At 51.3% G+C, this 24659-nt stretch overlaps 3 protein-coding genes across 3 annotated transcripts in view; 1 reads left to right on the top strand and 2 right to left on the bottom strand.

Annotated features, from left to right (window-relative positions):
• Positions 1-70, bottom strand: part of C2CD3 (C2 domain containing 3 centriole elongation regulator) — a 36942-nt gene extending 36872 nt beyond the window's left edge. The window contains 1 exon segment of the mRNA XM_054270457.1: positions 1-70. Coding sequence (XP_054126432.1) covers positions 1-70 — 70 coding nt within the window.
• On the top strand, positions 44-15817 carry PPME1 (protein phosphatase methylesterase 1). The gene is made up of 14 exons (XM_054270455.1): positions 44-141; positions 5169-5262; positions 6067-6159; positions 6252-6309; positions 6809-6860; positions 8616-8770; positions 9270-9360; positions 9702-9767; positions 9966-10095; positions 10528-10657; positions 11118-11162; positions 11949-12013; positions 13052-13119; positions 13779-15817. The coding sequence occupies exons 1-14, from the start codon at positions 44-46 to the stop codon at positions 13795-13797; spliced, it is 1164 nt and encodes a 387-aa protein (XP_054126430.1). The 3' UTR covers positions 13798-15817.
• Positions 15818-19216: 3399 nt separating this feature from the next.
• On the bottom strand, positions 19217-24206 carry P4HA3 (prolyl 4-hydroxylase subunit alpha 3). The gene is made up of 14 exons (XM_054270220.1): positions 24168-24206; positions 23806-24122; positions 23241-23383; positions 22787-23001; positions 22382-22531; positions 22234-22285; positions 21887-22044; positions 21629-21805; positions 21073-21137; positions 20769-20928; positions 20279-20341; positions 19957-20025; positions 19658-19754; positions 19217-19459 (listed from the first exon to the last, which is right to left on the bottom strand). Exons 1-14 carry the CDS (start codon positions 24204-24206, stop codon positions 19389-19391), a joined length of 1776 nt encoding a protein of 591 aa, XP_054126195.1. The 3' UTR covers positions 19217-19388.
• Positions 24207-24659: the final 453 nt, after the last annotated feature.

Below are 24659 nucleotides of genomic sequence, written 5' to 3' on the forward strand. Positions count from 1 at the left end.
CGCTCTCGGGGGTCCCGGTGTTCCCGGTGCGTTCCCGGCTGTCATGTCGGCCCTGGAGAAGCAGCTGCATCTGGGCCGCCTCCCGCCTCGGCCCCCGTTGCCCGGCGGCGGCGGCCAGTCCGGGTCCAAGATGCGCATGGGGTAGGCGGAGGAAGGGCAGGGGCGGATGCGGAGAGCGGGGGGAGCTCGGGGGAGAGGTGACAGCGGAGCGGAGGCTCTGCAGGGAGGGGGGTCGGGCCGGGGGTCTGGAGGGACCGGGGGTCTTTATTGGAGGGATCTGCCAGGAAGGGAGGGATGGTATTCCGGGTCTGCACAGGGAATGGTTATTACTGGGTGATCTGGACAGGGAATGGTCATTATTGGGGAATCTGGACAGGGAATGGTCACTACTGGGGGATCGAGACAGGGAATGGTCATTATTGAGGGATCGGGACAGAGGGGATCTTGTCCTGGGGGATTTGGACAGGGAACGGTCACTACTGGGGATCTGGAGGGAGGCACGGTCATTCTTAGGGGGTCTGGAGGGAGGGTTGGTCCTGCCTCCCCGTGTTCCAGGCGAGTGACACCTGGATCAGGCTTCTCCAGCCGCAGAGGCACCAGTGCCCAGCGTACCCTCCGGCTGGGAAGGTGCTGGGATCAGCTCTCCAGCCCTTTCCTCCCGGTGCTTTTGCCATCAGTGCTTGCAGGAAGGGTCCAGCATCTTGGCTGGGTGTACCTCAGGGTGTGGCTGGGGGAGAGGTGTGTGGAAATTCTCGGGAGCTGAATTCCTCACCTGCAGCTGGACTTTGGTGGTCCTTGTGGGGGTCCCTTTCCAAGTCAGAACATTCCATGATTCTGTGAAATGGGATTTCTCAGCCGCAGGCACCCATGTGAAGTGACTGCCAAGTGACTTTAATCCCTGCTTAAATCTGCATTTCGAGATGATGGAAAAGTCTGGGATACTCTTTAATCTCTTAAGCAGGGGTTGAGAGCACATTTTGGGAGCTGTGGGAGAAGTCTGACCAGTGTCCAAGGGTGTAACTTGTATTAATTTTTATAATTCTTCCTCTCTTACCATGCACTGGAGGGGTTTTAAACACTGTCAGGGAAATGATTGTGAATGAAACAAAATCCAGTGCTGTGGTTAAGGATCAGGAATTCCCCTGCAGTCTTCCCTTGGAAGCAGTGGGGAGTAGTTCATAATCATGTTGTGGTTTGATTTACCCCTCTGCCACCCAGTAAATCCCTTTACAGGTGATGCTCCTGTTTGGGAGGTGCTGCACATCCAGCATGGAATGGCCTCATCCAGAGGGGCCTGGGCTTCTGTGAAAAGGAGACAAGAGGGAGTGGGATAGAAATTTCAGCTTAAGCTGAGCTTATCCTTTCCTAAGTTCAGTTCTGTTCAAACAAGTGCAAGATTCCCCCTGAAGAGAATTCCACCAAAAGAGAAAGGGATTTCTCTTTACAGGGAAAACACAGTGTGATTTACAGTGCTGGCAGATGTGCAGGGCTGCCCTGAAATAGTCCTTCACAATTCTAACTTCTCCAGGGAACAAATGAAAATGTTTATTTGCTGCATTAAGCATCTCGCGTTTATAAACGTGATTTATTTCTGCGCTTTCGGTTTCTTGAGTTGCAAGCCAGGCTTTTAAAAAAATGGGTTTAACCTTAATATCCAAGAATGCCAGCAACTTGAGTTTTCCATGGCTAAATCCTCTGACTGGTGTGTGGGGCACTTTCTTTTTATTCCCTTTTTTCCCACCATGCAGGTCATCTTAATGTGACTGTGGTGTAGCTGAAAGCAGATCTTGAGAAGCAGAGGGTCAAGCATGTGAGATTGCTACAGAAAAATAGAATTTATTGAGAACTTCCTAACTTAAATAAAGTCTTACATTTTTTGGCAATATGCTGTTAAAAGGTTAATGTGTGTTTCAGTAGTTCCTAAAAACATGGCACCTGTTGCTGCATTTAAATCTGTGAAAATAAACTTGTTCCTAGCTTTCTCTTTAAAATTTATTCTTTTCTTGCTATTTTTTCAGTACAATCACTTCCTTATGTCTCTCTGTGGGAGAGTCTCATTTGGGAAGTCAAAGTGGCCGAAGCAAACTGAATCATGGAATGGTTCAGGCTGGAAAAGCCCTCCAAGATCTTGGAGTCCAACCTTTCCCCAGCGCTGCCCCACGTCCCCAATGCCACATGCACACAGCTGTCAGTCCCTGCAGGGATGGGGACTCACTGGGCAGCCCTTTAGGGAGGGAATTCTCCCTGACACCCAGCCTGGCTCCTCTGACATGCTTTGGAGTGGGTTTTGCGGGAGCATGGGATGTGTGCTGGGATTTCAGTGCATTTCGTGGCACGTGGCATCAATTCCTGCTTTGCCAGCACAGTCCTCTGCTCCCTGGATTTAAGTGCTCTGCAGCAGAAATGATGGTTCCAAAAGGCCCTTTCCAAAGGAGGCTGGAGCTTCTCTCTGGCTCAGGCAATATGTGAAACTCAGCCTCTGGGAAGAATCCCGTGCCCATTCCTTTAAGGAGCGTTCATGGCCAAGGCTGTGTTGGGAATTGCAACTGATTCCTTCAAATTGCTCCACAGATGAAAACCAAAAACAAAATCAAAGTCACAAAACAAAACAAAATCAGGCTTATGGCCTGACTCTGTGTTCTGTGGGGAAATAAAATAATAGAATTTGTGAAGTCACCTCCCACGGCAGCAGATCCCAACAGCTGTAGCAGCTTCTGCATTTCCTGTCTTGTTTTTCGCCTTTTGCTTTTTGCTCGTGGCTCATTCAGAGTTAAGCACCTGGATGGGATTTAAAAGTGAAAGTCAGTTTGCTGTTCCTTTCCAATGTGTGAGTAAAAATCACGTACAATCTCAGAAGATCTTTGAATTATCCAGAAGGACATGATTGGATCAGATCTGTGTAATTCAATCATGGCAATTCCTACTCATTTTTTCCTTTTTAATCCACTTTTCCCCCTTGGAATCCTTTTAATAAAAAAAACATTTAATGTATTCAGCATCTCTAAGGCAGAACTTAAGATACTGTCCTTGTCAATTTTTAGAATTTCTAAATACAACTTGTCAGCCGTGGCAGTTTGTACTTGTAGATGATGTTTGATTTGCTTGGGTTCAAATATGATGTGAGAATGAAATCTCCTGATTCATGCACTTGTTCTATATTTGCTTTAGTAGTTTTAAATAGGGGCTCTCAGCAGAAAAAGGACTTTCTGAAAATGGTTCCTTCTGCTTGGGGCAACGTTTTTTTTTTTTTTAATTTTAGGAAAATACCTGAAAGAAAACCCCTTCAAAAATTGGGGAGAGATTTGGTGAGCCATGTGGGCATCCTAAGGATCAATGACATTATAAAGAGGACAAACTGCACAATAGCATAAAACAGAGGGTGCCCAGAATTTGTTTCGTAATTCCAGTTTAATATGCTGGCTTGGAGTTTAAGGATCAGTCTAGAAAAGTTATTATGTCAGATCCATTTCTGTTTTGGTTTGCTGGATACTTTAAAAAGCTATCAGATAGTTCTGTCAGCTTAAATATTGGTCAGCAAAATATGACTTCAACATAGGAAGGTGCAAAACCACAGCTGCTGTTTATTTGGCACCCTCCTAATTCTGAATGTGTGTTGATGCTTCACTAAAAAAGGAAGCTCTAGAAAAACTCAAAATCAAGGATTCTTTTCTTTGGAGAAATGTTTTTGCTCAGCCCTCTGTGGTCACCTGGGATTTTGTGGAAAGCAGCACATTTATTCTGCTCCTACAGATTCCTGGTGCCACAGCAGTGCCAGGGCTGGGCCACCAGGGCGTTCCTGCTGCCCACCACATTATGGATCAGGTGGGAAGGGCTGTGGCCAGGCAGGTGACAGCATGTGCTGATCTCCTGGAGCTGCTCAGGGCAGTGGAACCCCAAACCAGCTGTAACATGCTGTGCAAAAGCCTGGCTGCAGCTGAAATGCTGCATTTTGAGAGGGTGAAGGAATTTATTTTCACTAGCTGCACATCCTACCTATTCAAAACCCAGAGAGGGGAAATCATCCAAGCTGTGGGCAGTTCTCTCCCTCTCCAGAAAGAACCAGAACTGGTATGGAGAGAGCATGTGATCAGGGCTGGGATGGCTTCCAGGGAAAAATTAAGCTTTGACTGTGATATTTTTTTCCTTGATCAGAGGATGAGATTAGGCTGAGGTGGTAAAGGAGATTAATATTGTCTGGATTTATGTAGGTATGTGACTTCTCATTTTATTTAATTGAGATTTAACAAGAAGTCTGGAAACCCACAGGAGGGAATTTGGTCCATTCAGGGGGTGGCTGGTTTATGTTTCATATCCTAGAAACATCAGGGGAAACAGAAATTTTGTTTCTGCAAAATTGAAAAGCTGCTTTGTGTGTTATTTTCTGTTTCTTTAGGAAGCCAAGAATTCAGGAGAAACTTCTTCAGCAGGGATTTTTCTGCTCTGAAGGTCTTTCACCCCTCACGCCCATGCTTGATTTTAATATTCTGTGCTGCCTGCCTGCCTCCCCCAGAAGAGCTGAAGTGCAAAAACATGGTTAAAATGGTGCACTGTTACTCATCCTGTATCCTGGGCTCGAATTGAGCCTAATTATGCCACTTCCAAAATTAAGCTCTACTCTTTTAGCCTTACTGAGTAAATACCAGCCCGAGAAACAAATTCTGCATCAACTGAGTCATCAGGAAAATTCTGATTGCAGAGCCTTTTGTCAGTAATGGTGGTACAAGGAGAGGGCACAGCTGCACCTTTTGAAGGAAGCAAAAAATAAATGGGTTTGTCAGCTGGGCACCTTTTGCCTGTGGGTCACTGCAGACTCGGAGGTGGCACTGGGACAGTATCACTGTTCTGTTTATTTTCCCTTGGCTTGGGTCTGGGTAGTCCAAACCACCATTGCTCAGTCTTCCTTGGAATTACTCGATGAGGAAAATACTCTTTTCTCTGTTTCCACTGCATTTCCTCAACAGGAGCAACAATTAGGGGAGGATTCCTTCAGTGACAGTAAAACTCTGGATATTGTGGTTGTGTGGGCATTTCACTGATGCGCCGTTTGCTTCCAGTCTGAGCTGTTGTGTAACACCAGCGTGTTCTCTTCACTGAGAGGAGGCCTGGATGCCAATTCAGTGGAAGACTTTAAAAATAACTCTTTCTTATGGAATTTTTCTGTCTTGCAGCCCTGGAAGAAAGCGTGATTTTTCACCAGTGCTTTGGAGCCAGTACTTTGAGTCTATGGAGGACGTTGTGGTAGAAAATGAAACCGGCAAGGATATATCCTTTTTTCTTTCCCCATATTGAATTTGTCATAATCTCAGAGATTATGGGGGAGGTATCACGTTTTGTTTAGTCTATTTGGGCTCCTCAGCTTTTTCATGTGTTCCTTCTCATCTTCCATTATGTCTCCTGCAGGGTTCAGTGTCAGTAACCAGAACTATCCCTTCCAGGCTGACAGTTAAACTGTGCCTAGCAAGGCTGATTCCCGATATTACTTCTTCAGTAATCATTTTAAATTTAATTTAATTTAATTTTTTATAATTTTTAAAAAGTGTTTCCAACAGCCATGGCAGGGACACCTCCCACTGTCCCAGGTGCTCCAAGCCCCAAAGTCCAACCTGGCCTTGGGCACTGCCAGGGATCCAGAGGCAGCCCCCTGGGCACCTGTGCCACGGCCTGCCCACCCTCACAGGGAAGAATTTCTTATGAACATTTAATCTCAATCTCCTTTCTTCTGGTTTAAAACCATTCTCTTGCCCTCTCAGTACTTTGCCTGTGTAGAAATAACTCTCCATGTTTTTTCCTAATGGATTTCTAGTTTTCTCTTAGTTCACTTCCCTGTTGTGCCCAGGGAGAAGAGGACAGGGGATAAGAGAATTAAAGAGGGGGAGAAAACCTGGGCAGCAGGAATACAACTCTTGAAGCTTAAATTGAGTTCCATTTTTGTCCAGGTAATGCTTGAACATCCCTGTTGGTCAGATAAATGAAGGGTAGAAATAAACTACTGTTTGATATTGCAAGCTCCAAAATCCATTCTGCTGCCTTGAAGAAGCTCAGAGAAATGTCCTTAACTGTTCATACACTTTTCGAATTTACAAAAGTGGCTTGGAGGGGCCTGTCTTGCTGCTGCTGCACGGTGGAGGCCACTCTGCCCTGTCCTGGGCTGTGTTTACTGTAAGTAAAGCTGCTGCTCTGTTTGTTGCTGCAACTGCTTGTTGCTGCTAGTCCCACTTTGCAAACAGTGTTCTCTCTGTCTCTCCTTGCAGTCTGCAATCATCAGCAGGATCCAGTGTAGGATTGTGGCCTTAGACCTCCGAGGCCATGGTAAGGCAAAGAAATAAATCTGGGCTCAAACCAGCGTGTTGCACGCTCCCATTTTTTAAGGGAGATGCAATGAATCCCTCTCAGGATGACTAGGAATTCATCCTTAAGGCATCCCAATTTGATTCAAAAGCAGGGATGGAAGAGTGGCTTCTGTCAGAAGCTGAGACCCCCTGAACTTCTGCTTGAGACAGTGGTGGACTGCTTCCTTCCACCAAGGATCTTTCATATTTCCATAACCTCTAAGTGGTCCTTGCCATGAGAAATGAGGACTGTTCTGTCATTTTAAGATCCATAAAGAACACAGTTTCGGGCAGTGTTTTCTACCCAAAGTACCGAGTGTTCCTGTTAATTCTGTGTTTCTTAATTATTCATGTTCATTGCAGTAGGCTTGCTCTTCATATCTGTGCCTAAAAGCTTTGTACCATCACTGCTCTAAGTCCTGAGGGGGCCTGAAGTTATGCAGCTTAAGTGAACTTACCTTGGGTTGGGTTTTTTTCAGGAGAAACAAAAGTAAGGAATCCTGAAGATCTGTCTGCAGAGACTATGGCAAAGTAAGGAAACTTATGCTCATTTCCCTTTTCACAAACCTCCCCTTCTCTCCTTGGCTGAACAATAAACTACTTGAGGGCACAGAGCCTTCATTCAGAGGAGCTGGAAGATTAATTTCACGTGATTCTGATAGTTATCCCTCCTTTCCTTCCATTCCGGGACAGTTTGAAATGCTGTCCCTCCCAGCTGAGCCAGATTCCAAGAGCTGGAGTTGTTCTCCCAGTACCCCGAGTTTTTAAACAGTGAGCACTTTAAACCTGCCACATGCTGAGGAGCTCCTAAGGGAGGTGGAATGCTTCCCTTAGACATCCATGGGGTGTTTTAGTCTGAATCACCAGTCTGACTCTTCCTCACCCTTGGGGTGAGTGCTCAGGGCGGGCCCACACTGGCCTGGTAACACCCCTGAAGTCTGGGTCACAGACACAGGATTTTCAAACATAAAACTGCTTTTTCAAACTGTCATGACCCGCTTTGCCATGCAAATCCATCCCCCTCTTGACAAAACTGTAAGAAAAGCAAATACCCACTGCTAAGCACATTATGTTCTGCCCATATTTAGTACAAAGAGACTCTTTGCTGTGACTACAACTAAATGATGAAGGATTTTGTAACCTTCCCATGGACAAATCCACTTGGTTTGTTGAGGGGAGGCCATGTGTGAAATGTATTCTGACTTGCATTGTATACCTTATTCCTGCTGCTTATGCCTTGTCAGATCCTGATGTGTAACTGTCCTGAGGAGATGCTGGATTAAATAATTAGAATATTTCAGATCTGGAGCAGCACTGCTGTGGGGGGAAAGCAAGTTCCTTTTGTTTTGAAACCTTCCCCTCTTCTTAGCAATGAGCTTGAAACTTAGTTCTGAGTATCTTTTAAATAGAAGCCTTAAATTATAGCTTGTGTTCCTGTTTTTCTTTTAAGTCAAATCCTCAAGCAATTTTCTCTAGCAGAGCAAACAAGCTGGTCAGCCTGTTCATTTTTTCACTTGTTTTCCATTTTCAATAAAAATGGAATCATTTTTTCCAATAAAAATTGCTCAGTTCTCAGGCTCCTCTGAATGGTTGTAGTCAGGAAAGCCAGCTAGGGGGTTGTCTTTAAACTGCTCTTCAGGAGATTTCTGCTGTGAGCTCTGCTGCTGTTCTGGGGTTTGGGCATCATACCAGCCAGCTTTCCCATCCTGGGAAAAGTGTCAGGAAGTGACAGCTTTGGTTTAACAGGAGGTACCTTTTGGGAAGGGTGGGGAAATTGCCCCTTGCCTGTCTGTGCTCACAGAGAGTCTCAATCTTTTTGCTTGTGCTCAGTGTTGTTCATCTTTGCCATGGTCAGCAGGGCCTAGTTATTTTTCTCTCTCTAATTCCAGTCTCTTCTTTTAAGAACAATGATTTTCTTGGTTTGTGCTTCCATGCAAGATGATTTGACAGCCTTTTCTCACCTTTTATTTAACGTTCCCACCAGCAAGTGTCAGCCTAAAATATCTTCTACAAGGAATCACAGAATTTGGGCTGGAAGAGACTGCAAATTTCATCCACATGGGCAGGGACACCTTCCACTAGACCAGGCTGCTTGAACATCTTTGAAATTAGCATCTTTTAAGTGAGGATTCTGTTAACAGAAGGAGAAATGGCATGGATGTCCAGGGTTTCCTGCTTTGCAGCAGTGACAGGAGAACAGGCTGTGTGCAGCCCGGGGGTCAGACGGGGTGTGAGGGCGCTCCCCGTGTCTCTGCTGGGGTGCCAGGCGGGTTTGCTGTGCCGCAGGGACGTGGGCAGCGTGGTGGAGGCGCTCTACGGGGACCTGCCGCCGCCCATCATGCTGATCGGGCACAGCATGGGCGGCGCCATCGCCGTGCACACCGCCGTGGCCAACCTGCTGCCCAGCCTGCTGGGGCTCTGCATGATCGACGTCGTGGAGGGTGAGTGTGCTGCCCCTCCCAGCCTCCTCCCTGCCCACATCCCCCAGACACCAGGGTTTGCCCCATCTTTGAACCCACTCCATCCTCCTTGCAGATCCTGCGTGCACAAAAATCTTCCCAGTGTGACCCCTCCTTCCCCTTCTCCTTCTCCTTCCCCTTCTCCTTCTCCTTCTCCTTCTCCTTCTCCTTCCCCTTCCCCTTCCCCTTTCTTTGAAACACTTTCTTGGTAGGGAGGAGGGTGGCTTTTGCCGTAATGATTGATGCTGATAAATGATTGCTGCTTTCTCTTACTGTCTGAACATCCTACCTGTTCAAAAAGCAATTTCCCAATATGACTGTTGGCTTAGAAATACTAATCTGTACTTTCCTGAGCAGCATTAGATCACTGGGGAGCTCCAGCTCCCTGCGAGGCTGTTGCAGCCAGTTTTGTGTAGAGGGATGTGGCAGTAATTTCATCAGATGCCATGAAGATGATGAAGATGGTGCCATTTGCTTTTAGGTACTGCCATGGATGCCTTGAACAGCATGCAGAACTTCCTAAGGAGTCGTCCCAAAACATTCAAGTCGCTTGAGAATGCCATTGAGTGGAGGTAAAGCTTGGTTTCAGCCTCTGGAATCACTTGTCTGTGTAGCCTGACTCCCAAAGGAAACAAAGTTTATATAATCTGGCTGTTTAGAGGCCCTGTCCCAGCCCCCTGACATGGGTTTGACCCTGTTTCACTGTTAAAACTTCTCCCTCTTCTCAGTTACAGTGACAGTGGGAGGTCCACAAGAGTTTAGCTTGAGCCACTCTGTTCAGTGTGAGAGCAGGGGCTTTGGGGATGCTTTGGGGAAGTCCTGAGATGTAGAGGAGTTTAACTTCTCTTTCTGGGCCTGCTGATTCTTGAATCTCTTCAGTAAATATTTCTGTCTTCTGATTTTTTTTCCATAGTGTAAAAAGTGGACAGATAAGAAATCTTGAATCTGCCAGAGTTTCTATGGTCGGTCAAGTCAAACAGTAGGTGGCCTTTGGTTTATTTCATTTATTATTTTAAAATCTTTTTTTTTCTGTTTTACAACACCATTGCTACATAAGTGCACTTGAATATTTCTTAAAGTAAAATTGCTGAACACTTATGGTTTAATCCTGGCTGGTGTTTTGGTTTGGATTTTTTTTCTTTTGTCAGGGAATCAGTTTCTGATTTTATTTTCTCAGGTGTGAAGAGGCAGCCAGTCCTGAATGCCCTAAAGCCATAGTAGAGGGAATTATTGAGGAAGAGGAGGAGGACGAAGATGAGGAAGGAGGAGGCTCTGTCAACAAAAGGAAGAAAGAGGATGACACAGAGGTTGGGAACTTGTTACTGTGTTTTCAGCTTCCCCTGCAAGAGCTGTCACCTGTGGTTATCCAAATCATTCTGATATGAAAGGGAGCCACTCCAGGGAGAGAAAACTGGATGGGAGCCAAGCCCAAATGTTCAGGCAATTTGTGAGCTATTTGTGTCAGTAAAAAATAGCAAATTGATTGCCCTGAATCAGGCTCTTCTCCTCTTGGTGTAGCTCTGGCTGACTTTCTTGTTCCCTGCTCATGTACTTTGATTTGGAGAGAGATGTAGAAGCAAGGAGGGTCATCCCTGGAAGTGTGTAATCCACCAGAGGGAGCCAGTATTGTTTTATGTTTTATATCTGTGTATTTATGCATTTCCAGGTGGCTCCCTGGGTTGGTTTTCTTTCTGCTGTTTTACTGATCAGTAACACAGAGCTCTGTGTCCTCCCTGCAGACAAAGAAGGAGCATTTATACACGTGGCGAATCGAGCTGGCCAAAACAGAGAAGTACTGGGATGGCTGGTTCAGGGGTTTATCCAACCTCTTCCTCAGCTGTCCCACTCCAAAGCTTTTGCTTCTAGCTGGTACGTGTCCCTCCCAGTCCTGGTGAGCACTTCAGTGAGGTCACACTTGCATTTCAGAGCACAGGGTCAGCATTGGGCTGCAGTGGTTCCTGGGAATACCTGGGCTTCTCTGTGTCTCCTAAAATGGTGTGGTGTGATCTGAACTTCTCCAGTGAAAGTCAAATACAGCTGTAGGCCCTTTTTGTACCTTAATAGCAAATACCTTTTGTAAATATCCTTTTAAGTAGTAGGGAGGGGTGTGCTCTTGCATTTTTTGGCTGTGTGTCTTTCCTGTAACTTTACTCTCTCAAGGTGCAGCAGTGAAATGCCCTTGTCTGGGTGTCAGAGGTGTTTATTTTCTGTTTTTCAAGCTAATGTATCTTTTAAAATACAGAGTAAAGCCTGGCTCAGAGAATTCTGTTCTCTCTGGCTGTTCTCCAAAACATTTGTTTATTGTTATTATTTGTTTATTTGCTTGTAGGTGTTGACAGGCTGGATAAAGATCTGACCATTGGACAGATGCAAGGTAAGTATTTAATATTGCTACTTCAGCCTTACCATAATGCTCTTTTAGCATGACAGCTTGTTGCTATGGGTACAGTCAATATCCAAACAAATGGGCATTAAAGAATTCGTCCAGCCCAAAGTGTTCTCCTGCTGTGGTCAAGGAAAGGTGGGGAAGGTGAGGAGGGAAAGGTTCAGTTCAAAGGGCTGTTGCTGTGGGTTCTGTTCAATCCAGTGTTCAGTGCTCCCAGCAGTGGAGCTGCTACACTTCTCTTGGATCAGAATGATTGCCTGTAATGGCTTCCTTCTAATCCATTTTTTCCCTTTGTAGCTACATCCTTGATGTTCCTAGCTAGAACACCTGGGACCATTCCAAATTGTGCCCCCTCAGTGTTTCTGACAGACAGCAGACCAAGATTAAACACCTTCATTCATGTTTTGGGGTTTGGTTTGGGTTTTCCCCCCATCCCTGCTTTCCAGAGCAACCAGTACTGGAAAGTGGTATTGGATAGCAGGATAAACATTACCTTAAGGTAAATCTGGTGAGAGTTCCAACTTGGACACTTGCCTGCATTGAGAAGCTCTGAGAAGTTCAGCTCCATTTTAGCTCCTGGGAACCTGCTCTAGTTACACCCGGAGAAGGTGAATGAAGCAGCTGGTCCGTGTTTCCTTTGGAGGCCATGGGCTGTGCATGGTGTGGAACCTGCTGAGGCTTCCTGCCGTCCCTGGGGCCTCTTTTCCAGCTACACTTAGTGAGGTCAGTAGGTGCAGAGCATGAGATCCGTGTGCTGACACTCTCAATCCACAGGGAAGTTCCAGATGCAGGTCCTCCCACAGTGTGGCCACGCAGTCCATGAGGATGCTCCGGACAAGGTGAGCCCCACCGTGGGGTTGAAGCTACAAAAATCCACAATCTGAAATGCAGAAAAGGATCTGTTCCTTACCACGCAGCAGAGATCATACCTCAGGGGCATCTTTTGGCACAACAACTGGATTTCATAAGCAGCTTGGATTTTTCAGCTGTCTGGAAAGCCCTGGCTAAGATGTTACATGCCACAGGGCTGGGCTATGGATTTAACTCCCAGGCTCGTGGTGATGTACCTAATTCCACCCATGTGGAGTGTGGATTTCTCCTCCCTTCCTTAAGCAGTTCCCCACTATCCATTGCACTAAGCTGTAGCTTTAGGGATTGGTCTGTGTTCTGTTGAGTTGGGTGGCTCACATTTTCCAAATAGAAACCAAATGTTCCTGCAGCAGCTCTGAGAGAGCAGTGCTGCTTCTGGGCACTGCTGGGGTTTCTGTCCAGATGGAAGCAGGAATGTGGTGCAGACAGTGGAGCCTGTGGTTGGGAGCACATCTGGTTTTAAAGCTCATTCTGCACTGACAGCTGTGTTAAAACTCAGCCTCTCTGTGCTTCCCTTTACCAGTCTGAAATAGGTATTTCTATCTAAACATACTGAGTTCTTAATCTGTTACTGGTTTTTATACATTCTGAGCAATGTTGACCAGGCTGGACAGGGCTTGGAGCAGCCTGGTGTAGTGGAAGGTGTCCCTGCCCATGGCAGGTGTTGGAACTGGATGAGCTTTACTGTTCCTCCCAACCCGAACCATTCCAGGTTACTGTCTTGCATCCTAATTTACCTTTTCTCCCTGCTAAACTTAGACATTGTTTCAAGAATTAGTGAAATGGGTGGAGAAAGGTTTGGTCACTTCTTGATGGCAGGCTCAGTGTCAGAGTAAAGCTGGAGGTGTGTTACACAGAGCTCTTGTTTTAAAGGAGCAAATGGTTCAGCAACAGACTGCTGAGGACGTGAACTGTTGTTGGAAATACTGCAGGCTCTGAAAACTGACTGGGTTTTGTCTTCTCTTTGTGTCCCTTTAAATCCTGAGCTGTTTTTCCCCTTCTCTCAGGTTGCTGAAGCTGTTGCAACGTTCCTGATCCGTCACAGGTTTACAGAGCCCATTGGTGGATTCCAGTGGTAAGGCTCCATGGAGCTGTGTCCCTGAGCAGGGCTCCTGCTCTCACTGCCTGTCTGGCTCTCGAGGTGGGAGGCTGGCATTTTAGCCTGCTGCTGAAAACCACAGATAAACAAACAGCTCTGAATCACAGCCACTAATACATTCAGTGTTTGTGTTCCTTTTACATTTCTCACATATTTACATGTGCTGATGAAACCTCCTTCCTTGGAAGGGAGGAGCAAAGCAGATTTCTTTCTTTATAGCCTGCCAGAAAGCAAAATGATAAATTTTATCAGTTTTTAAGCAGTTAGCTTAAATAATATTTCATTAAGTACCCAAGGCCCTGTATTGTGGAAACAACTTGCATCACACTCCCTTGGCCAAGAAATACTGGTGAGATGAGGCAGGTAAAGCTGTGTGCTTCACTTTGCAAACTTTCCTTACTTATCTCATGTGTTTTCTTATCAAAATGGCCTGTGGAGGCCAGGCCCCTGTGATCAGCCAGGCAGTGAGAGAAGGGTGTGATTGATAAGCTTGATAGTCTAGGTTGATGTGTGAACAGGGAGAGAGTGAGAAGACCTAAGGACTTTACAGCTAAATTTAGGTTGTCACAGAGTTTGCAGAGAATACCTTGATGCTAACATGGAGTCTTTCTTCCGTTCTCTTTTTTGCCTCCTAGTGTGTTTCCTGCTTGTTAATATCCCGGTGTTGTCCAGCACTGATTCCCATTGTAAATAAACTGCACCAGAGGCCACTGTGATGTATCCATATCCTCTCATCTCCCAGCCCAGCAGCAGTGAGAAGTTGGTGTGAGATTCATCCCCTAGAACTAGCTCTCCAGAATATCTAAATTCCTAGGGACTTCCTTGCTGGGAAGCAGCTTCTACTGAAGACCGTGAAAAGCTCTTCAGGCCCTTGGAACTGGGATCCTCCTCTCTGCTGCCACAAGGAAAGACCTCCTGGAATCCCATGCAGTCAGTCATACCAATCTCCACCGATGCTCAGGCTTCCTTGGACCCAGCTGCAGAAGGGCTGTTGGCAGTCCAGATCCACCGAGGGCATTGCAGCACAGCCAAAGGCTTCAGGATTTCTCCGTGGAGCCACTGGATCATCTTGGAAGTGCCCCTTAGATTTGGGTTTTATACATACACTTCTTTTTCCCTAAAGCAGATGAGGAATTGGCTTCATTGGGAGCTCAGGTTTCATCTCACCAGCGCCAGCCTTAGGGGTTGAGCTGTGGGAAAAGCCTGGAGGCCACTTTCCTGGGCAAAGCTGGATGGGATTGTGAACCAAAAAGGCAAGAGGGGGGCTGTGAGCTCCATTTCAGAGCCTTGCAGTTTGTGAAGTGCTCGTTTCAAGTCCTCTCTGGGAAGAAGAGCCTGAATAACTCCATCTACTACAGACACACCCACAGGACTCTGAACCTGCCTTTATGGGGAAGACCCAAGAGCAGCAGGGACAGTGTGGTCAACAGGCAGTTTGTCTGTTTTCTGCCCCTGGAATGTGTTTGTTCTTCCCTTCTTGTAGCTGCCGTACACAGCTGGGCAGAGATCAGCGCCTTTGGGATGGGAAAACATGGAATGGGCTGTAGGAAGAACCCTGGGAGAGCTTGGAGTCAGTCCTGCTGATGTTGATGCAGAGGTGTAGGCAGCTGTTCTCCCCAGTATTAGAGGAAGGACCCTGTTTCCACTGTTGCTTCCTGGTTCATTTCGCTGCCTGCCTTCCAGAATTCCATGTGCACAGAGAGCTTTTCTTCAGGGTTCAGTTATCCACAGACAGCTCCTGGCTTGCTTTCACCTAAGAGTCACTTTTGAGTGTAAGAGCAGACATGTTTTGGAGCAGTTTTCCTCAATATTTTGCTGGTGGATGTGTGAAACCCCTTTTTTTTTGCCTGGTGTCCATAACCCCTTGCTGCTGTCCGATGATTTTAACCCTGCTCTGCCGAGGCAAAGTTCTGTGGTGATTTGGGAGCTGCCCTGTGCATCCCATGACAAGAGCCATCAGGAATCCTTGGCACTTGAGAGGTGCAGGTGGGACAAAGCTGTGACTCACCGGGCACAGCAGCCCTGGTGGCCTTGCTCCCTGTCCCTTCCCTGACACATCAGGCTGGGAAGCGCCTGGATTTGAGACAGGACAGCCTCATTGCAGAGAGGAATGCCCTCCTGGCACTTTGGGCGCTCAGGTGTGACAGGAGCAATTGGTGGCTCTCTGCACTCCCCTCTGTGAGTCACCGTGTCGATGCATTGGTTTGGTGTAATTCCACCCTGGTCTAGTTCCTGATGGCTTCCATGGATCTTCAGTAGTCAAGATGCAAACCAGTTCTTTCCCCAGCCGTGTCCCCAGAATGGCCAAAATCCCCTTTTGCAGGAGACTCCTTGGTCCAGGTTGTTAGGGATGAACTAGTGCAGCGTGTCTGTCCAGTCTCACTTCCCGGGATCATGCTGTGAATGATCTGGTGAGTCACATTCCTGCCTGGTGAAGTAACTTGGAGAGCCTGACTTGGAGTGAGCGATTCCTCGGTTATCCCTCTGATTTGTGAGCTCGTCAGAAAGCCCAAGCAAGCAGAACCCTCCGTGGAAAGCCAGCCAGTTCTGTGTTCTGCAGAAGCACCACTGGGAAAGGAATGATTCCTGCAATCCTGTGGGCTGCCTGGGATTCTGTTTTGCTGTTAACATTGAGTGAGTGAAAAGAAAATAAATATTTCAAGAGCCTGTTGAAGTGACTGGTGCGTCGCTCCGTGCCAGCTCCCAGCCCTGCCCAGGTGGCTGTTCTGGGACTCGTGTGGGGCTGGATCAAGAGGATGGATTCCAGGGACAGCAGCAGCACCCTGGGGGTGGGTGGAAGGGAAATTCCTTTTGGCTCTGTCAAGCCATGCACATTTTTGAGACTGGGCTTTTGTCTGAGGAGTATAAATGCTCCTGCTTCAGTTTCCAGGGGGCTGCAGGCTGGGATAAATGGCATTTGGTGAAGGATACACAGGCTGTGGAAAAAGTAACTGCAGAGAGAAGGAGTCTTCTCTCTGGCTTAGGAGAAACAGGGACACAGGGAAATTCCTCCCCAAAATTCCCAGCTTTGCATTTTTCCTGCAGCCTTTTGATTTCTTAGAAACCTCTCTTGGTCTTGTTTCACTTGTTGGATTGAGGATCCTCCCCAATGGAGGGTCCCAAGGTTTGGCAGGAGCAGGAGATGCACTTTGGGATGCTGGTCTGTTGCAGGCTTCGTTTCAATTGAATAAAGTAAATAAATAAATGTCTGAGACCTAGGATGGGTTTTGCCAGGTTATGTGTACTGGACAAAGCCATCAGGGATTTACAGATGACTGGAGAATTGGGATTGTTGGAAAAATATTATTTCCTGTATTGCCAAAGCAGGTACTCTTGCTTTGAATAAATCAGCCCTTGAGGAAGGAATTAAACTCAGGCCTGGGGCTGTCCAGCCAGAATTTTCCCCTCAGATTAACAGGGGTGAGGCAGCAGTAGGTAAAATTGGTTTTTTTCCTCTTTTGGCCAGGGAAAGGCTTGGACAACCTGAGGAAGGCCCTTCCAGCCCTGCTCCCACGTGTTTATGATTTGCAAGCAGTGTTAGGATGACTTGCAAAAGGTGGAGCTGGGCAACACAGACCTTGGAGAATCCCCCCAGGAGGGTCTATTGGGTGTTAGGAAGAAGTTTTTGTACAATCTAGGCCCTGGCATAGGGTGCCCAGAGCAGCTGTGGCTGCCCCTGGATCCCTGGCAGTGCTCAAGGCCAGGCTGGATGGGGCTTGGAGCACCTGGGATGGTGGGAGGTGTCCCTGCCATGGCACGGGTGGCACTGGATGGGCTTTAAGTTTGGTCCATACCCAAATTATTCTGATTCTGTGACTTCAGCACTGACATTTTTCCTCTTCTCCACTACTGCCTTTTCTTTTGGGAGCAGGAAGGCCTGGGAAAAGGGCTGTGTGGAGTGCCTGGCAACCACTGGTTTGAACTGGTAATCCACAGTGTTGGAAATCCAGACCTGCCTCTTTAGGCAAGGTCACAAGCTTCAGTTGATGGCTTTTCACTGCCAAGAACCCCTGTCCCTGGTGCATTGTCCCACCTGTCCCCGAGCCTGGTGCTCTGCTCACAGGCTGGAAGTGCCCTTTGTGTTGCCCAAAGCCTCATCCCTTGTTTGTGCTGTCCATCCGTCTGTCTGTCTGACAGTGCTGCCCCCTCAGCACTGTGTCCGTGTGTCAGTTCTCTGGAGAGCCGTGTCTCGTGTCAGCCTCATCCTGGTCTTGTCCTGTTCCGTGTCCATCTCCCTCGCCTACAAATAAAGCATTTGTGAAAAGCCTGGAGTAGGAATTCCTGCTTTCCCTTTAGCTGAGATACTTGGGCTCCTTGGAGCAGCCTGTGGAGGAAGGGGGTTGATCCAGCTGTTCCTGCACCAGACCCAACCATTGGGTTTTTCTGGTGACTCATGGAAGCTTCTTGTAATCCAAAATGCTCCTCCATCCCTTCCCTGCACCCCAGTGTGGGGAATTTAGCCATAGCTTTCACTTTTCCCCCTCCTTCCTGTGACCAATGACTCCCATATGTGCAGAAACATCTGGAAGTAATAAATGGGCTGGTGAGTAACCTGTGCTCTGTTCAGCCTTCTCTGCTTGTTCCTGACTGGAATTGGGATGAACTGGAAGTCTTGCAGGCTGTTTTACATTCCGGCGGGTTTAACAGCTCCAAAGGGCTGCTGGAGCCTCTGTTCTGCCCAGATGCTCCCTGCAGCTCAGCCCCATCCCTGTGTGCCCATGGAAGGGTTAATCCAGGCTGGATGAACACAGCCAAGGAGTGATAAACGCGCATTTCTGACCCCAAAGCAAGGAGAGCCTCGGGAGAGCTCTGCCTTCTGCTTTATCTCCCTCCCTGCTTTCTGTCCCTTCCCTTCCAGCAGGGAAAGAGGCCAGGAGGTGATATGGTGATCTCTCTGGAGAGCTGGGTTTCCGTCCTGGAAGACCTGAATCTCATTCAAGTGTCACCTAGATGAGTGTCTCGGTTTAGAAACAAATTAAGGAGAAAAATGCTCTGGAAGGAGTGTTTCCTCTAAAGCACGGGGAACAATCCCTTTCTGCCAATAGGAGGTTAACAGCAATGGGTGAAAGTGAAAAAAACCCCAATCGTTTATTCCCAGAGTGCCCACACGGCACAGGAAAAAGAAACTGAATAAATGCTAGATATTGAATTGTCCGACCGTAACACCACTGCCCCCCCACCCCACACACACACGCTGGATATAAACAAAACGAAATTAAATGAAACGAAACGAAACAAACAAAACTAAACAAACCAAAGCATACCAAACCAAAACAAACCAAAAATTCCCAAAAAACAGAGCAAAATCCCAGGAAAGGGGGGAAAGCCCACAAGGGCCGCAATGTGGTGGGGAGGGAAGAAAATGGCGGCGGCTCCCGTCCCGGGGAAGGGGAACACAAAGGGGGCACCCAGCACCTCGGGCTAAACACAGGGAACCTGTGGATTTATGGCGGCGTCCCCTCGTCACTGCAGATGATGCCGCTGCATCTCGTGTCCTTCCTCCGGTTGGCTCGGCTGGGCCGAGTTTGGGGCCGGGCCGGGCCGGCCCCTCCCGACCCCGGCCGATGCTCCTCCTCCCGCCGGCTCTGCGATTTTGGGCCAAAACCGAACCGAACAGCTCGGGGAAAAAATAAAAAAAACGGCCGAAGGATTGCTGGATTGCTCCCACAGTCTCCTAGGCCAGGGAAAGGGAAAAAGAAACCCGAACCCAACCCTGCTGGCGAGGGTAACAAAGCCCAGGCTCGCTCAGCGGGCTGAGGGAGGGAGCTCGGTCCGCACACCCCACGGAGCAGCGGGAAGGGCCGCGGGGAGACCCGGGGGTCCCTGGGGCTCCCCGTCACCATCGCTGGGCTCGGAGCGAGGATCAGGGAATAGGGAACTACAGCGGGTGTCGCTGGGCTCGGAGCGAGGGCCAGGGAATAGGGAACTCGCCGGGACGATGGGGCTGGCTGGAAGGAGCTGCCTTCTCCCCGAGATTGGATTTAGGCATTCCAAAACAGATGGGAGCCGCAGGGATAGGGTTTGGCACCCCAGAACAGACTCCGGTTTATAAAAGACTTTATTTCCACCCAGTTTGGCTGTGGTTGAGCAAACGCCCCTCCTGATCGTGCCTTGCTCTGCTGCTGCCCGCTTCTCTCCCTTGCTCTGCCCTTGGGGAGATGCTGAGATGCTGAGATGCTGTGCTGGGGTGGCTTTGCCACCTGCGGATGTCACATCAGATGTCACATCTGTGCTCCCAGGGCAGCTCAGTCCTGAGGGTCAGCGCTGCATGGCCGCCGGAACTCCTGCCCGTGCTCATGGATCCACTTATTGGCCACTGGAAGGGACAAGGACAAGGACACCCATGTGTATTCCCTTCCCTTGGCACCTTTCTCTAATCCTGTGCTGGTATCGGGGAACTTTCCCCCTGTTATCCAGGGTATTTGTGCATCCCCAGCCCCTCTTGCCTCCCCGTTGGTGGAGCTGTCCCTCCAGCCCCGTGTCACCAGGGGTGAGCCCTGGTAGCATCTCTCACCCCACTTGTCCCCAGCCAGGACAGGGCAACCGGCGTGGAGGGTGTCCCCGTCACCATTCCCGTTCCTGCGCAGGTTCCACCAGAAAAGAGCCGCATTCTGCAGAGCAGAGATGGGTTTGGCACCCCAAAACAGAGCTGGGATCCCCAAGAGTAAATTTTGGCACCCCAAAACAGATTGGGGAGCCCGGGGCTGGGCTTTGGCATCAGGAGAGGCTTGACCACAACTCCCTGCAGGAGATGGGATACAGAGGGCAGCACCCTCCCTTCCCTGCTCCCAGCAGTTCCACACGAGCCCTCACCTTGACCACGGGCACGCTGAAGTTGGCATAGATGAAAGCAGTGGAGCCTCCAGCTTCCACTGCACTCAGCTGGAAAAGGAGCAAAAATAGGAGCCTTGGTCCCCCCTTCCCTGTGATGCTCCTTTGCACAGGGAAACTGAGGCACAAAACGTCCCTTGGGCCCCAGCTCTGTTCCCCACTTTGGCACAGCACAAGCTCCTGAATACTCCACAGATGTTGGCACTTCCCACACACTTTATTTTAGGGCTGCCCTCACCCATCCCATCCCCTGAGGGCCAAGCCAGGCTCATCCCTCCAGGCCTGGAAATGGGGGGGGACTCACGTAGATCATGATTGTGGCAATCCTGTTGCCCGACTTCATTCTGTACAGGGGGCTCTTCATGGACTGCTCCAGGAGGGGAGGTGGGCACGGTCAGTGCTGCCCTGACACAGCTCAGCCAGAGGCTCCTTACACCGCAGCAGCTCCAAGCTGTTCCCCCCCAGAAAATCCCTCCTCTCCCTTCTCTCTCCCTCCTTCCCTCCCTCCCCAGGGATACCCCAGCACCCACCCAGGGATCAGCATCCTGGGACCATCCATCCCACCCCTGCCAGGGGCCATGCCAGAGTGCATCACTAGGAACATCTCAGGGAATAACCTTGGGATCACCATGGGGACACCCCCGGGGACATTCGGGGCCTTGCTTTGGACACCATCCCAGCAGCACCATCAGGAGCATCCCAGGGCCCATCTCCAGGAATGTCCCAGGGCCCACCCCTGAGTCCACCCCAGGAGCACCCCTGGGTGTTCCCCCTGGTGCCCCCAGCTCCCTGACCGTGGCGTGGTCGAAGTGTGGCTCGTAGTGGCCTCCCAGGCCGTAGTTGACCACCTGCAGGTGCTCGGCGTAGGGCGGCCGCAGGTCCAGGCCCGTGAGGGCGGCCATGCGCCGCTCCAGGGCCCGCACCACGGGGTCGGCCGTGTCCTTCAGCCAGGCGCTGTGGGACACCTCACATCAGCCCCCCAGTTAATGTGGGGCTGGGGCTCACCCTCAGGGCACTGCTGGAGGAGCCAGGCCTCCCAGCACGGCCCTGCTGCCACCCCAGAGGTGGCCATGGAGGATGAGGGAGGGAGGCCGCTACCTCTTGCTTATCCGGTACTCTGCTTTCTGCTGCTTCTCCCCAGAGGCCACCACGGATCTCTGCAGCTGAGGGACACATGGGGGACGCGTGTTGCCACACATGGGGACCCTCACACCAAGCAGGGGCCGTGGTGGGTTTGTGGCAGCTGGTTGTCCCACCCCAAGGTGTCTCACTGGGGTGAGGGAAGCAGTGGCAGCAGGTGGAGTCACCAAGTCAGGCCTGGTTGGGAAGTTGTTTAGGTGCATTTGGACCTGGTTTCTTCCAAAAAGTCTTTTGGGGGACTCAAAAGACTCACATGGAACTGGGGTCATCATCCCCAGGGTCTCATCTAATCCTAGAGTGGTTTGGGTTGGAAGGGGCCTTCCAAGATCATCCCATTCCATGCCCTGCCATGGGCAGGGACACCTTCATCTAGACAAGGTTGCTCCAAGCCCCGTCCCATCTGAACTCCCTGGAGGAGGCTTTGGCCTTAAAACCCCTCCTATCTCTGCATTCACCCTGGATCATGATCTCCTGCTGCAGGAAAGGGACATCCCTGGGGACAGGGAGGGCTCACCCAGGGCCCTGCCAACCCCTTGATAGTCTCAGCCTCAGCATCGGTGATGAAATCGTGGTACAGAGCCACGTGGGGCTGGGTCCGGACCATCTCCTTCTTGGCGGGCTGCAGGAGCAGGAAGGGGCTGCCGTTGGTCTCGTAGGAGCAGCCGAGGTGCAGGAGCTGCTCTGGGGCTGCCTGGGGGGGAAGAAGACCAAGGAGGGCATGAGGGGGGACCCCAGAGGGGCTGTGGGACCCCAGCAGCCCTGCCAGTCCCACCTGTGCCCTGGGGCGCTGGCACAGCTCCTCGTAGGCGTCGCGGCTCTGCAAGCGGGTGCTGTTGGGGCGCTGCAGGGGCCTGGCGCTTGTCCCCATCCCTGTCTCCAGCAGCTTCTTGTACTTGGCCACGTTCCTGGACACCCTTTGGTTTCTGGGATCTGCTGGGAAGGTGGTGTCACCCAGAGGGCTGCACCCCCATCAAACCCCTTCCCTGGCATGGGTCCCTGGAGAATTACCCCAAATGGGGGCAAGAAGTGGGGTGAGGGAGGCTGTTGCCATGCAGAGGTGATGGGGACATCCCAAAATCTTTTCCCTCTTCCTGCTGCATCCAGGGTTGTCCCACATACCGTAGCGGAGAAACTCCCTGGAGAGGCTCAAGGCGTGAGAGATGTTTCCAGCCTGGGTGGGGGAGTGGAGACCCCATCAGCATCCATCCTCCCGCCATGGTTTGGCTCTGCCGGACAGGGGGCATGGGGAGGGGACTCGTGGCTATACCATGAAGTAGGAGAAGGCCAGATGGTCCAGAGCATCCTCCAGGCTGCTCCGGTCCTCCAGGTTCCAGCTGCCATAGGAGAGGCGGAAGAGTCTGACAGCCTCCTCCAGCCACGCAATGGAGTGGTAATAGTCACCTGTGTCATAGGCCACCTGCGGGGCAGCACATCACCTGCACCCGCCAGCTGGGCCATCCCATCCCACTCCATCCCATCCCATCCCATCCCATCCCATCCCATCCCATCCCATCCCTTCCTTTCCCGTTCCATCCCCACTTCTATCTCCATCCCTATTTGCACCTGTGCTTCCATCCCACCCCATGTGAAGAAACCCCCATGCCCATCCCTGTGGAGGCACCACCCCAGCAGGCTGGGGAGGCTTTGTGGGGGCCGTGGGGCTCTCCCTGACCTTTCCCACGTGGAAGCAGTCGTCGGCAGAGAGGGGGGCGCGCCGGCCGGGGCTGTAGAGGGGCGGCTGCCCGGCTCTCTGGAACACGCCGCTGGCCAGGCCCTTGACGCTCAGGGCGTACACGTCCTGCAGCCTCATCAGCGCCCGGGCCGCCCCCTCCAGGTCCTCGGCTCCAGGCAGCTCCTGCTCCATCTCCCTGAGCCCAGCATGGAGTTCTGCAGGGTGGGAAAGACATGGGGGGATAAATGAAATGATGAGGTGCAGCTGCCTTTATCAGCTCTTTTCCCTGGGGACTCCACATCCTGCTCCTCCATCCCATCGACCCTTCCCCTCCACATGTTCCAGCCTTCCATCCATTCTCCTGCTCCTCCATCCTCTCTCTCCCCACCACCTCCTGGCTCTGCCCAGGTGCCAGAGGGGACACGAGGCCGGGCATCCTCCTCTGGGTGGGTACCCTGGGTGTTCCTGGTGCCCTCGTCGCTGTAGATGACGTTGGGCCAGTCCGAGTGGAGGCGCTTGATGAGGCTGAAGGCCAGCAAGGGGTTGTCCACCGAGGCCTCGGGGTCCTGGTGCAGTGCCTGGACCTTCTCATAGAACCTGCAAGGCGCCCAGGGGAGGACACTTTGGTGCTCCCCGGTGCTGACACCCCCATTGCTGGGCAGCTTTGCCTCAGTGCCCCCTTTGGCCAAGCCAGAGCTGAGGGACTGTGCGACCCAGCCTAAAAATTGGGTCTGTGGGGATGGTCCGTGCCTTGGGGATGCTGCAACCCAGATCCCCATGGCTGGGGGGCCACGTCCCCCTCCTGGGGCACAGCTGGGGGAAGGGGGGCCTGAGCCATGTCCAGTCTCAGCTTCCCGTCCTCCCACCACCCTCTTATTTAGTGCCACCCCCAAAAATTGGGAGCTTTAGGGGAGGTGGGGCTGGGCTAACCCCTCCTGGCAGCCAGGGAATCGCCCATGCCTGGGGCCGGGCCGGGATGTGTGGCTGGAGGGGCGCGGCTGCTCTCGGGGTGCCGGTACCTGCGGAGGAGGCGCAGGCGGGAGCTCTCGTCGCGCAGGTAGGAGCGGAGCCGGCGGAGCAGGCGGCGCTCGGCGCCCAGCGCTGCCCGCACGCTCAGCATCGCGGAGAAGGTCTCGGCCGGGGCGGGGGGCGGCAGCAGCGCCAGCAGCGCCCCCAGCACCCCCAGCGCCCCCAGTGCCCCCAGCGCCCCCAGGGCTCCCAGAACGCCCGGCACCTCCCGTGCCCAGCGGCGCCCCCAGAGCACCCCGAATCCCGAGCGCTCCAAGTCCCTCCAGTCCCGGCACCGCTCCCAGTATCCCCGGTAGCTCCAGCGCCCCTACTCCCAGCAGCAACCCCACAGCCCCAGCAGCGCCCCCCGCACGCCCCGTGCCAGCCGCGCCCCGAGCCCCAGCGCCCGCATCCGGCCGCCGCCGCCGCCGGGAGAAGCGGGGGAAAAGGGGCGGAGAGGCCCCGCCTTTGGGGGGAAAAGGGGTGGGGGGCCCCGGATCCGCCACGCTGGCTGGGAGGGCGGTGTGGGGCTGCTCCCCGTCCTGCTTGTCCCTGTCCCCGTTCCAGTCTGCCCCTCTGTCCCTACCCCGCTTGTCCCCCTCTTGTCTGTCCCCGTCCTGCCCCAGCCTCATCCTGCCTGTCCCTGCCCCTTTCCCCGTTCTCTCCTGGCCCCATCCTGCGCTGTCCTCGGCTTCATCCTGCCTGCCCGCTCCTGTCTGTCCCCATTTTGCCTTCTGTCCTTATCTGGCCCCATCCTGCCTGTCCCCATTCCATCTTGGCCCCATCCTGCCCGTCCCTGCCCACATCCTGCCTGTGCCCGTCTCGATTTGATCTTCTGCCCATCCTGTCTGCCCCCCTCCCGCCT

This window comes from Melozone crissalis, unplaced genomic scaffold (assembly GCF_028551555.1).
Source record: "Melozone crissalis strain CALT ecotype California unplaced genomic scaffold, PUWL_Pcris_2 ptg000009l_1, whole genome shotgun sequence".
NCBI lineage: Eukaryota > Metazoa > Chordata > Aves > Passeriformes > Passerellidae > Melozone > Melozone crissalis.